The sequence below is a fragment of the Miniopterus natalensis genome, chromosome 10, assembly GCF_054644295.1.
Source record: "Miniopterus natalensis isolate mMinNat1 chromosome 10, mMinNat1.hap1, whole genome shotgun sequence".
Classification (NCBI taxonomy): domain Eukaryota; kingdom Metazoa; phylum Chordata; class Mammalia; order Chiroptera; family Miniopteridae; genus Miniopterus; species Miniopterus natalensis.
Window position 1 is genome coordinate 22,074,816 of NC_142090.1, and position 13,059 is coordinate 22,087,874.

The following is a 13,059-nucleotide window of genomic DNA, read 5'->3' on the forward strand; positions in this document are numbered from 1 at the left end:
ATAACTTTCTCTTCTGTGATAAGCACAATTAAATTTTGTTGTCTCTCCCTATGAAAAATGCATGATATAAACATACATAAGTATGTTAAAGTAATATGATCTAATATAGATAAAGCCCATATTTATAGGAAGCATAGAATCTCTTCGCTGGAAGGAATCTTAGAAATTATATGGTTCAGTAGTTCTTAGAACTTGTTTGGTTTAAAGACCACTTTGAGAATCTGACAGTTATAACCTATCCCCAGAATGCCTTTATATATAAAAATTAGCAAGTAACTTCAAGGTATTCAAGGACGCCCTAAAACCTATTCCTAACTGAAAGGTTAAAGTTGATGGTGTGTTGTGAAGGCAGGCTCAATAGCCATCTCAGATGGTGGATAAAGAAAAATTGAATTTATTTAGGGGATGGGGAATGGGGTTATCCAAGGGGAAGGGCTACACAGCACCTAGCCAAGTGGATATTGGGTCTATGGAAGCAGCAAAAATATACTCGGGAAGGTGCCTAGGCTGGGCTGCTTCAGGGACCTTGGAGACAGGCTCAGAGGGTAAGCCCAGGATGAGCTGCTGCTGCCCATTGCTGCCCTGATTGCAATACTCATGGGGTCCCCTTAGAGAAAAGAAGGGGCATGGAGATGGCACTGGTGTGCTCCCCTCGTGGGGAGCATGCACTGAGTCCTTTGTCCAGAGCATATTTATCTCTTTTTTGCAGGTGGGAATCTTAGGGGAGATCTCAAGAGAGGGTCTTAATAGAATATTCATCACCTCTCCAGGTGTTCTCTTTCAGGATCAGGATGCTCGGTGCCAGGGCAGTGTGTCATTAGTCACTGTAGCTGTTCCTGAGGCAGTGGCACCACTTGACTAGTTTTGCTGCTTTTCTGGGCTTGGAGCTGAAATGCAACTGACGCCTAGATGTTAACTTTGGGAAGGAATGCTTAGCAGGTCTAAACCCCATGACCAGCAATATGCTAGGGGAGAATAGATTACTCTGGAGACAGGGTTCTTGTTTTTCCAGTTTTGCCCCTTGCTAGGCATCCGGGGCTTCCTGCCATGGTGAGTTTCTTTACAGGGTTTCTGTACCTGGCCCATCTGACACTAACCCCCTGAATTAAGAATTCTCAACTTAATTCAACACCCTCAGTCTAACCATGGAGAAACTCAGAAATATAAGTAACATGTTCTTGAGAATTAAAAATTATTTTGAAAACACTTTTCCAAAATAAGTTTTGTGGGTTTTCTTGATTTATCTTTATTGTTGAAAGTATTACAGATGTCCCACTTTTTCCTTCATTGACCCCTTCTACTCTGCATCTACCACTTGCCCCAGGTCTTCACCATACTACTGGCTGTGTCCATGGGTTATGCATATAAGTTCTTTGATTAATCTCTCCACCCACCCCTGTCTTCCCTCTGAGATTCATCAGTCTCTTCCATGCTTCTCTATCACTGGGTCTATTTTGTCCATCAGTTTATTTTGATCTTTAGGTTCCACATATAAGTGAGATCATGTGATATTTGTCTTTCTCTGCCTGGCTTATTTTGCTTAGCATAATATTCTACAGGTCCATCCATACTCTTCCAAAGGGTACAAGATGCTTATTTTTTAAAGCTGCACAGTATTCCATGGTGTAAATGTACCTTAGCTTTTTTATCCACTCATTTACTGATGGGCGCTTGGGTTGTTTCCAGAACTTAGCTATTGTAAATACACTGCTATGAGCATAGGCATGCATATATTCATTCTGATTGGTGTTTCAGGATTCTTAGAATATAGTCTTAGAAGTGGGATCACTGGGTCAAAAGGCAGCTCCATTTTTAATTTTTTGAGGAACCTCCATACTGTTTTCCATAGTGGCTGCACCAGTCTGCATTCCTACTATCAGTGTACCAGGGTTCCCCTTTGTCCACAACCTTACCAACAATTGTCATTTGTTGATTTGTTGATGGCAGCCATTCTGACAGGTGTGAAGTGAAAACTCATTGTGATTTTAATTTGCATCTCTCTGATGATTAGCAATGTTGAGCATGTTTTCATATGTCTCTTGGCCATCTGTATGTCCCCTTTGGAGAAATGTCTATTCAAGTCCTTTGCCCATTTTTCAGTTAAGTTGTTTGTCTTCCTCTTGTTGAGTAGTATGAGTTCTTTGTATATTTTGGAAATTAGCCCCTTATCAGATGTATCTTTGGCAAATATATTCTTCCATACTGTGGGGTTCCTTTGTATTTCAAAGCTGATTTCTTTTGCTGTGCAGAAGCTTTTTATATTGATGTAGTCCCATTTGTTTATTTTTTTTTCTTTGCTTCTCTTGCCCTAAGAGATGTATCGGTGAAAATTCCATTACGTGAGATGTCTGTGACTTTACTGCCTGTTTTCTTTCAGGATTCTTATGGTTGCTCGACTTACATTTTAGGTCTTTTATCCATTTAGAATTTATTCTTGTGAACAGAGTAAGTTGGTTCTCTAGTTTCATTTTTTTCCATGTACCTGCCAAATTTTCCCAACACCATTTATTAGAGATTATCTTTTATTTTTTTCTCGTGTATTTATTTTATTTTATTTTATTTTTAATTTATCTTTTTTGTTGAAAATATTACAGATATCCCCCTTTTTTCACCATTGATCCCCTCCACCTTGCATCCAACACCCCCCCCCCCAGCCCCTTTAGGCCTTTACCACACTGTTGTCTGTGTCCATGGGTTATTCCTATATGCACATAAGTTCTTTGATTAATCTTTCTTCACCCACTCCCCCACCCCCACCCCCACTTTCCCACTGAGATTCATCAGTCTGTTCCATGTTCCTATGTCTCTGGGTCTATTTTGTTACTCAGTCTATTTTGTTTATTGGTATTAGATTCCACCTATAGGTGAGATCATGTAACACTAAATCAGGAAGAACCAGAAAATCTGAATAGGCTAATAACAACTGATAAAATCTAAGCAGCAATAAAAAACTCCCAGCAAACAAAAGCCCTGGTCCAGATGGCTTCACAGGGGAGCTTTCTAATTCTTTAAGTTGTAGGGTTAGATAGTTTACTAAAATTTTTTTTCTTCTTTTTGAGGTAGGCCTGTGGTGCTATGAACTTCCCTCTTGGGACTGCTTTCACTGTGCCCCATATATTTTGGGTTGTTTTGTGTTCATTTTCATTTGTTTCCCAGTTTTTTATTTATTTCTTAATCTTATTGGTAACCCATTCATTGTTTAATAACATGTTATTTAGCTTCCATATGTGTAGTCCCCAGTAGCAATACTTCTCTTTCTACTTCTAATTACAGTAGTCCCTTTAATATTTCCTGCAGTGCTGGTTTGGTGGTGATAAACTCCTTTAATCTTTTTTTGTCTGGGAAGCTCGCTATTTCACCATCTATTTTGAATGACAGCCTTGCTGGATAGAGTAGCCTTGGTTTCAGATCCTTGTTTTACATCACCTTGAATACTTCATGCCATTCCCTTCTGGCCTGTAGAGTTTCTGATGAGAAGTCATCTGACAGCCTTATGGGATCTCCTTTGTAGGTAACAGATTGCTTTTCTCTTGCTGCATTTAATATTCTCTCTGTCTTGAAATCTTGGCATTTTAATTATGATGTGTCTGGGTGTGAGCCTCTTTGGATTCTTCTTACTTGGGACTTTTTGTGCCTCCTGAGCCTGTGTGACTTTTTCCTTCACCAGGTTAGGGAAGAATTCTGCCATTATTTCTTCAAACAGGTTCTCTAACCCTTACTTACTTTCAACCTCCTTTGGCATTCCTATAATGCGAATATGGTTATGTTTCGTGTTGTCCCACAGCTCCCTTAGATTGTCCTGGTTTTTTAATTGTTTTTTCTTTTTGGATCTCTGATTGAATGATTTTTTTCTACCCTGTCTTCTAATTGACTGATCTGATCCTCAGCTTCCTCTAATCTGCTGTTTATTCCTTCCAATGTATTCTTTATTTCTGCTATGTCATTCTTCATTTCTGACTGGTCATTTTTCATAGTTTCCAGATCTTTTTTCATGCTATTAAGCATCCTTACAATCAGTATTCTGAACTCTATATCTGAGAGATTGCTTATCTCCATTTCATTTATCTCTTTTTCTGGAGATTTCCCTGGTTCATTCATTTGGGGCTTGTTTTTTTGTATCCTCATTTTGATTGCCATTTGGGTTTGTTTCTGTGTATTAGGTGGGCCTGCTAGACTCCTTTTTGGAAGGCCTCTGGTACAGGCCAATATCAGACACTATTCGTGACTGGCCTTGAGCATCTTATTTGGAGCTATCAACAACCCCCAGCTTAGGGCCCCCTCTGTTGGGGCTGGGTGAATTTGGACAGGACCAAGATGCACACCAAAGTCTGCTTTTCCAAGACCTGGGTCCAGAAGCAGATCAGGCAAAGACCAAAGCACTCTCAGGTTTGCCCATGCTACAGGCTAATTAATCTGATTCTTTCAATGAGCCTCATGCTGTAGAAACTCTACAAGGTGGGGTAGCTGATTGTTATCAGTCTCTTAATGAGCCTCAGGCTGTAGAAACTCCATGTAAGGTAGGGCAAGAAGTTTTCCATCAATGTGGGGCAAGTACTTCCCCCTCAGGCAAAAACTGCTTAGAAGGTAAATGTCTGCCTTTGCAGCATGAGGGAATGACTCAACACAGGAATCCAGAGGGGTGCCTTCTGAGCTCTGTCTCTAGAGCCCACAACCCTAGATTCTCCTCACACAGCTCCAGTCCACTCTGCCCTCCCTCTGCTGGAGCCCAAGGTGAGTGGCTGCATACAAAACTTTATGCATTGGCTCTTTAAGAGTGTGCCCTCATTTCCAGCTATTTCTCCCCAGCAGACAGAAACACAGTTGCTTTTCACAACCAGATGTTATGTGGGTACCTTTCTCAATTCTGGTTCTCTTGGCTGGGAAGTCCAGCCTGGGATTTAGGCCCCAGAGTCCTTAGTGGGAACCCCCGACAGCTGATATATCCCTCTGAACTTTCAGCTCCTGCCTGTGGGAGCCCAGCCAGCCCTCTCTCACCTCTGCACTTCCTACCAGTCTCTATGCTGTTTTCACTTTTCCTCCTTGGTTATGAGTGTGCTCTGCAGATCGTCTTCTGTTGCAGTTCATTATTCAGGATGTTTTTTCTATATTTTAGTTGTAATTCCAGTTTTTTCCAAAGAGAGTGTAAGTGTAGCCTCCAATCAGTATGCCACCGTTCTTTGAAGAAATTGTCCTTACTCCACTGTATGCTCTTGCCTCCTTTGTCAAACATTAATTGACCATAATCGCATGGGTTGATTTCTGGCGTCTCTGTTCTGTTCCATTAATCTATGTATCTGTTGTTGTACCAATACCAGGCTGTTTTGATTACAATGGCTTTGTAATATAGTTTGTTATCTAGTAAAGTGATCCCTCCAACTCTGTTCTTTCTCAAGATTGCTGAAGCTATTCAGGGTCTTTCTTTGGATACATATAAATTTGGGGGATGTTTGTTCTAGTTCTCTGAAATATGCTGTTGGTATTTTAATGGGAATTGCTTTGAATCTTTAGATTTCTTTGGATAGTATGGACATTTTAATGATGTTAATTTTTCTAATCCATGAACATGGTATATTCTTCAGTTTGTTTATATCTTCCTCTATTTCTTTTTCTAGTGTTCTGTAGTTTTCCGAGTACAGGTTTTTTACATCTTTGGTTAAGTTTATTCCTAGGTATCTTATATTTTTAGTTGTGTTGGTAAATGGTATCATTTTTCTCTTTCTGAGAGTTCATTGTTGGTGTATAAAAATGCTCTTGATTTTTGGATGTTAACGTTGTATCTTGCTACCTTGCCGAATTCATTTATTAAATCTTTGGTGGAGTCTTTAGTCATTTAAGAACAAAGCAGTCATCAGTTACTTAAGCAGTGTTATCAGACTACAGCTGTGTTTCATTGGAGGACTTGCTGTCTAGTCTACCCTTGGCATGTTAGTGACAGAAGAGCTATTTGTAGTCCAACACAAAGTTAAATGAAATAATTTGGGTGTTGATTTTATTTTTAACATGCCTTCCCCAAGTATTATTCTTGTGCATTCTCAATAAACATTCCTTAAATGTGTACCCTTCATGGTCCAAAGCCTACTTAAGATATTGAGACCACAAGATAATGAGACCCAGTTTCCGAGCCTGTAATAGAAAATTCAGAATGAGAAGCAAAGAATTCAACCCCAGGACTTTGAGAAGGCCCCACATTTAAGGTAGCAATAAGGTTGGGTCTTGGATATTGAGTAGGCGTTTTCCAGGCTGGAGAGCTAGATATCCTAACTCCCTATGCATACAGATTTTACAATTATTATTTATAGTGTATAGTAATTGGTCCTGAAATAGTATATGGGATGGTGCACTGATCACCCATTTCCTAGTTTCATCCACTATGCATCATCATTCTCTGAGCCATGTAGCCTCCAAACATCAGGGTCATTCTCTCCTCTGGCCTGCAATTTCTCACTACAAGAGCTTGCCAATTCTTTCTTCAAATCATCTCAGCACTTTTCTGTTCCCACTATGGTCTTCCCACATATCTCCGTACAACTATACCTGACCCTCAGGACCCATGTCACACAGCCTCACCAACCCTTTTGTGTCCTCCACAACCACCAAACACATTTTCCTAATGTCAATTTATTCTGAAGCCCTACTGAGAAACATTTGCCCCAAGTTATCTGTAGGATATAGTTATCCAGTCTACTTATTGTCTTACTCAAAGCCTGCCCCAACCTTCTCTCACGCTCATTCCCCAGAATGTTGTACTCAGCGAGGCACATACAAGGCAAATGATAAGAGCATTAACTTCAGGTCTCACCTTCCCTACTTGTAGGCTGTTGCATTTTTTTCTCTCCAAGCTTGTTTTTTATCTCTGAGTTTTATGGATACAAAAACAAACAACTGAAAGCTATTAAAAAAATTAGTGTAATAACACAAGGGAAGTTCCTCGTGCTGTGCCTGACACTTTAATTGGCTCTCAATAAATGGTAACATTTGAACCATTGTCCTCATCACCTTCTGAAATGCATCACATCTCTGTCATGCAAACATTTCTAGACACCCCTCTTCTTACCCTAGAGATCTGTTACTTCTTTAGGACCTGCTTCAGGTCCTGCTTCCCTTCCCTTCCCACTGATTCTTTCCCTACATTCTCCTGCTCTCAGCACTCACACATTTCTGCATTACTGCTCTGTTTGTTTTGAGTTGTTCTCAAACTTTTCTTAAAGTTTCTTAAAGGTCTTGTCTTTCTCACCAGACTATGATAGATGGAGCTGCCCCAAGTGGAGTAGACTATGGTGCAGAGTCACAAGCTTCCTTGATTTCATCCCTGTTTGAGGATGTTGAAGTGTTCAGGAAATGGATGGCAGATTGGATGGTTGATGTCTAAGGGTCCTTTCAGTAGTGATGTTTGGATCCCGAGTTGTTTAACATCAGGAACATGTTTTCTACTTCCTCCTTCCTCCCAAAGCTAAGAACATTGTAGGCTCACTCAAAGACATGGTGTTCTGCATTCTCATTCTCCTGAAGAATCATACTCTTGATCCCTGTCAATGGCTTTTCTTCCTGCAGGGGCATTTACTAGGATGTGTACCCAGGTTGGGGGATGGTAACCCTGCATAACACTGTGACCTAGAGTAAGCTTATAATAAATATTTAATGAATAAGCACCACCATAAGCAATGTTTCACTGTATCATTTTAACAAGTTAAGAGCAAATGGAAGCATCTCCTCCAAATTTAAGTCTGAAGTTTTAGGGAGAATTTGAGGGAAAAGATCCATTGCAGGAAAAAAACAACTCCTTAAGTTGTTTCTGTTTCACAGAAAAAGCTCTTTTCCTGAAAATTTTATTTCCCTTCTTTACAACCACCATGCTGGGGTAAAGAGAGGGTCCATGAATCTAAGATGTGTATTTTTAATGCGCTTATTGGAAACTCTATTCACATTCCATTTTGAAACAATTTCTTACACAGGGACTTCTAATTTCTGCCAATTGGTTGTACCTCTTAAATCAACTACTTTTCCTTTGGTGTTACTGAATTTCAGGTTGCTGTACTTAATCTCATTGTGGTCTGGCCTTTTTATACCATTTTGCCTTAATCTTGAAAGAACTTTAGATTTAAAAAATGCCTCGCCCATCCACCCTGGTTAGAGGAGGGGGTGGGGTGGGGTGATGGTGGGCAGGGAAGGAGGCGAGGAAATCAGTTAATTGTATGCTGTCAGAGTTGTTTTAGCTGACTTTGTACTTCTTGAATTTAAGATCAACATGAACTATAGACATGTCAGGCTGGGAATTTAAATAGCAACAAAAAAGCATGGGTTTTGCTAATGCCAGGAATGACTCATCTGGTCAGAATGATATTGTACTGATAATACAATACGGAGAGAGGGAAAAGACTATGGTATCTGCTCTCTTTGTGTTTCTGACCTTGAGGAGAATTATAACTTGTCTGTTGCAGAAGTTGAGCATCTAATGTGCTGATGCACCTGTTAGTTCTTATATATTGAATGGCAAAGCATTTGCAGTTCCCTGTGATTGCTTTGTGGGTGAAATATTTTCTACAATCAGGTGAACTGGTTTTCATTTTGTAAAGAATGTGTTTGTATTTATTGCATCTCTTATTTCTCAAAAATATGCTTTCATATTCTATTTTAATAGCCTTGTCTACGGCCATACCCCCTTGAATGAGCCCAATCTCATCTATTTTAACAGCCTGTGTCATCATTACATCTTGGAATATGTTTGACTTTTTATTTTTAAGGTAACATCTTTATGATTTGTTTTTCATATAGAGACCATGAGTCAGGCAACTCCTGCGAGAAAGCTGGAAGAAGTTCTTCATCTAGCAGAGCTCTGCATAGAAGTCTTACAGCAAAATGAAGAGCATCATGCAGAGGTGATGACCTGTTTTAACTGCTGTATAATGCTACCTGTGTTTTGCCATAGTAGGAACAGTACTGAAGAAGTGGTCTACCCATAGATTTTTATATACACTTGGCCATTTTCCTGTAGAAAACTGAGAACATATATGCATTGCCTGGAAATACAACTCCTATATGTTACAAAGGTATATATATGTATATATAGAGAGAGATTTAATATCTATGCCTGATAACGGCCGTGTTGTGGGGAACATGGGAGAGCGCATGGGCTATGCTAATGATGTAGAACTACTAAGAAGCAATACTAGAACCCAGACCCCACCTCGTGATGCCAGATCACTTGCATTTCCCCCAGGCCATAATTGCTTTAGTTTAGAAGTGTCAGTGTGCAAAAGGAAAACTAGTGATAAACTGTAAGGTAACATTGAATGGAAGACATTCATAACTCTTGTCTTTTGATCTTACTATCAAACTTTTCTTTAAATTTTCACTAAACCTCCCTTGTTTATAGTTTTTAGATGTTCTAAGTATATATTAGCATTCACTAAAGATGTGGAATGGGCATTCACCAGGCAAACTCCTTATTGTAAGACTTAAAGGTGTCACTTTTTCTAGTACTCATGAGTTTATTTTTTTAAAAGGAGTTTTCTGACTTGGAATTGGGTGGGGGAAATATGTGGAATTAAATAAATGTATTAAATTTCAGTACCCTAATGCTTTTATTCTTGAGGAAGCACATGAAATGGGCAAGAATAAAAGAAAACCAGATACATAAGAATTTATAGAGCTTTTATATTTAATGAAGCCTCGTTATCAGAATATAAGAAACTACATGAAGTATATTTGAAGCAAATTCTTGGAAAAGAATATTCATGAAACCTTACCATAGGTAACTGAGGATTATTGTATCTGGTTATAAATATGATCATTCAAAACATCTGCTTTTAGCTCACACTGTGGAATCTAGTTTTTACCTTGCATCTGTCATGTGTGAACTTGTTATGGATATTTTATTTTAAACTGAAGAAACAGCTGCTTCAATAATTTGAAATGAATTCCCAAGAGGATCTTTCCTAGAGCAGTACTACTGCTCTATTACAATGAAAGTGATTATATGATAAAATATATGTACATGTTGTCTTTGTCTTTTGTTAAAAGGCATTATCATCAGAGTATTAAACCTTTTTGAATTTAAAAAAGAATTCTGATTGGATATCCAGTTGTAGCTTATTTCACCTAAACAGTTACATCTAATACTCTAATACATTTCACAAAAATCACATTTAATTTTTCTACACTAACAAAAATAATAACAACCTTTTAAAATGAAATTAATAAGTGTTATATACTCCACCCAATCACTGAATGCTTGTTAAAATATAATGTACCCAAACACAAATAAAATGTAAATATTTACTTTCTAATCAATAAAAATTGAGTTGACTTTATAGAACAGAGATAGTCATAACTCATAAATATCATTCTGCTATATGCTGAAATATAGATTATAATGATCTCTTTTTAAAATGCTTTGTAACACTATGGAATTTTTTCATTCCACAATGCTTCCAATTTCTTGGAATCCTTCAGGGAAGAGAGGTACGTAAAATTGTTTCCACTATTTTTCTAATATGGAATAAATAACTTAGTGAAGATAAGAAAGACCCCACTTTGATAATAGTTCATTTAAAAGCCAACTTAGTTCCTCTCCTTGGATTTAAAGACTGTTTCTTTGAGTAAGCTAATCTTTATTATAGTGTTTCTGTGAATATGTCTTATTAATAATTGCATGCGTGATTACTGTCGGCCATTTAAGGCCAGCCGAGAGGGTTTTAATGTTTTGGTGTAATTTTTTGTTCATTTGGGGTTTTTTGTTTGCTCATTTGTTTTCCTTTTCTTTTTTTAACCAGGAGATCCATCTTTTTCTCTGAACAGTATTGGGGAGTGAATTGGTCTGATTCTAAAGTCATTTGCGATGGATTAATCTTAATTGCATATTATTTATAACTGGATAGCCAGTGAGATAAACCAAGATTTTTTAAGGGCAAGCTTAGTGTTAGAATAGCCTCTGGTCTACAAATGTCCCTCATTTTAGAATAAGGTGACCAGCAAGTGGCTTTCAGATGCTTAAGTTATAGAGGCAGGATTCCATTTGCAGCAATAACTGTCAAGCGAAATTGCATAGGCAAAATACCCTACCAAAAGTGTTTGTTCATCATTTACTAATTCGTAAATATATAGTAATAAGAGTAGTACTTTACCCTCAAATGTTTTGAAGTATTTTCAGTTTACTGTCTCATTTTTTTTTCCAATACTTGTATTCAGGTATGAATCCAATTTGGGAGAGATTTGGGTGAATCAAAAGAGTTGTAAAAACTGTTTGATTAGTTTGACAGTAGTTAGTTGTCACCCTGAAGATTCTAGCTCATTCTACTGACTCCTCAAAGCAGCATAAATAGTTCTAGAATATGGCGCCTCAGGATAGTGTTGCCATGTATGTATGTGTGTGTTGGGAGTGGGGATGTGCCCTACACATTAGACTGTCTCTAGAGCTTTCAGCATCATCTAAAAATATAGGAAAAATGTGGGGGTAAAATAAACACATAATACATTTCAAAATCAGATTCTCTATTTTTGTTCATTTATGTAGGCATCCTCCTTTTTTGTCATGAATTATAAATTTAACTATTTTGAAGGTAAAAGTAATCAAAAGCCTCAGACTTCAAAAAAATTAGAAAAGACAGAAAGAAATCTTACCATAATAGTTGCTCTGACATGAAAAAATCAGAGGACATTACCAGTGGTCTGATGTGCAAAACATAGATGGACAAGTAGAGAGATAGATGATAGATAGATGATAGATAAATAGAAATAGATGATGATGATAGATGATAGATAGATAGATAGATGATGATAGATGATAGATAGATAGATAGATAGATAGATAGATAGATAGATAGATAGATAGATGATAGATGATGATGATAGAAGATAGATGATAGATAGATGATAGATAGATAGATTGATAGATAGATGATAGATAGATGATAGATGATAGACAGATATATACATACATACAGGGTGGGGCAAAAGTAGGTTTACAGTTGTGAGTGTGGGAAGCAGAGTTTATTCTTGTAATATTACTTAATTATTTTATTATTTTCCATACAAACAACTGTAAACCTACTTTTACCACCACCACCTCCCCCCCCGTATATAGTAATTAAGAAGAGGCTATATGTGTACGACCTTGATCTCTGCACTCCAGCTGACCTGAATTCAAATCATTGCTTGTTACCTATTAACTATATGACTTTGGGCAAGTTATTTAATCTCTCTGAGTTTAATAACATAAAATAAGGAAAATTATACCATCTTCCTGAATGGGTTTTATGTAGGATTAAGATAATGTATAAAAAGCCTTTAGAATAGAACTTGGTACCTAGAAACTATTCAATTCATGTTGAACATTACTGTTTTTAAAATACTTAAACTCACATTATAAGATCTGTATGAATTTCCACTCATTTTTGTAATTACTGATCATGTTTAGTTTTTTGTTTTTATTTGGGGGTTTTTTGTGTGTTTTTTTAAATTTTGTACAACAAGAGATTTTCACAATCATTGAATTTTCGCAACTCTTGGGAGGTTAGGGCAAGTACTGTTATTGCCAATTTGCAGATGAGGAAGTGGAAATCCATGCAGGAGACTGATTTGCCTGTGATCACTCATGTCTCATCACTAAGTACAAAAGCTCAGTACTGTGCTCCATTTCAGGGTTCATTGTTACCTGCCGCTGTTCTCAACCACATTCAGTAAACACTGTTTTCAAAGTATTGTCAACCTAGCCTGCCTCATATATTGTTTTCATGTATAATAGTTATTTATTGTTAGAACCTTGATGGTATGGCTAAAGGATTACAGTCAAGTTTTGTTTTGTATTTCCCTCTTAATCAAATTAAACATTGCCTTCTGCCTCTGCCATCTCATTTACATGAATGAGGGACTCAGCATTAGAGCCAAAATAACTTTCACCCAGATAAGCATGACTTTTGATCCATGCCCTACAGATGGATGCGTTTCTGAGAGGGGTTTTCTCCTCCCTGGTGGAGACTGATGCTGTGGAGCCTCAGGCATCTCTCATGAAGGTGGACTTTAGGGAGGAAAGTAGACAGCCCCTCTTCTTACTGCCAACCC

General features: G+C 37.8%; 1 protein-coding gene across 1 annotated transcript in view; it reads left to right on the plus strand.

Annotated features, from left to right (window-relative positions):
- The window catches only part of CADPS2 (calcium dependent secretion activator 2), a 539,314-nt gene that overhangs the window by 438,663 nt on the left and 87,592 nt on the right, over nucleotides 1-13,059 (plus strand). Inside the window, exon 17 of the mRNA XM_016213343.2 lies at nucleotides 8,773-8,876. Within this exon, the coding sequence (XP_016068829.2) occupies nucleotides 8,773-8,876 (104 nt within the window). The remainder of the gene's footprint in view (nucleotides 1-8,772; nucleotides 8,877-13,059) is intronic.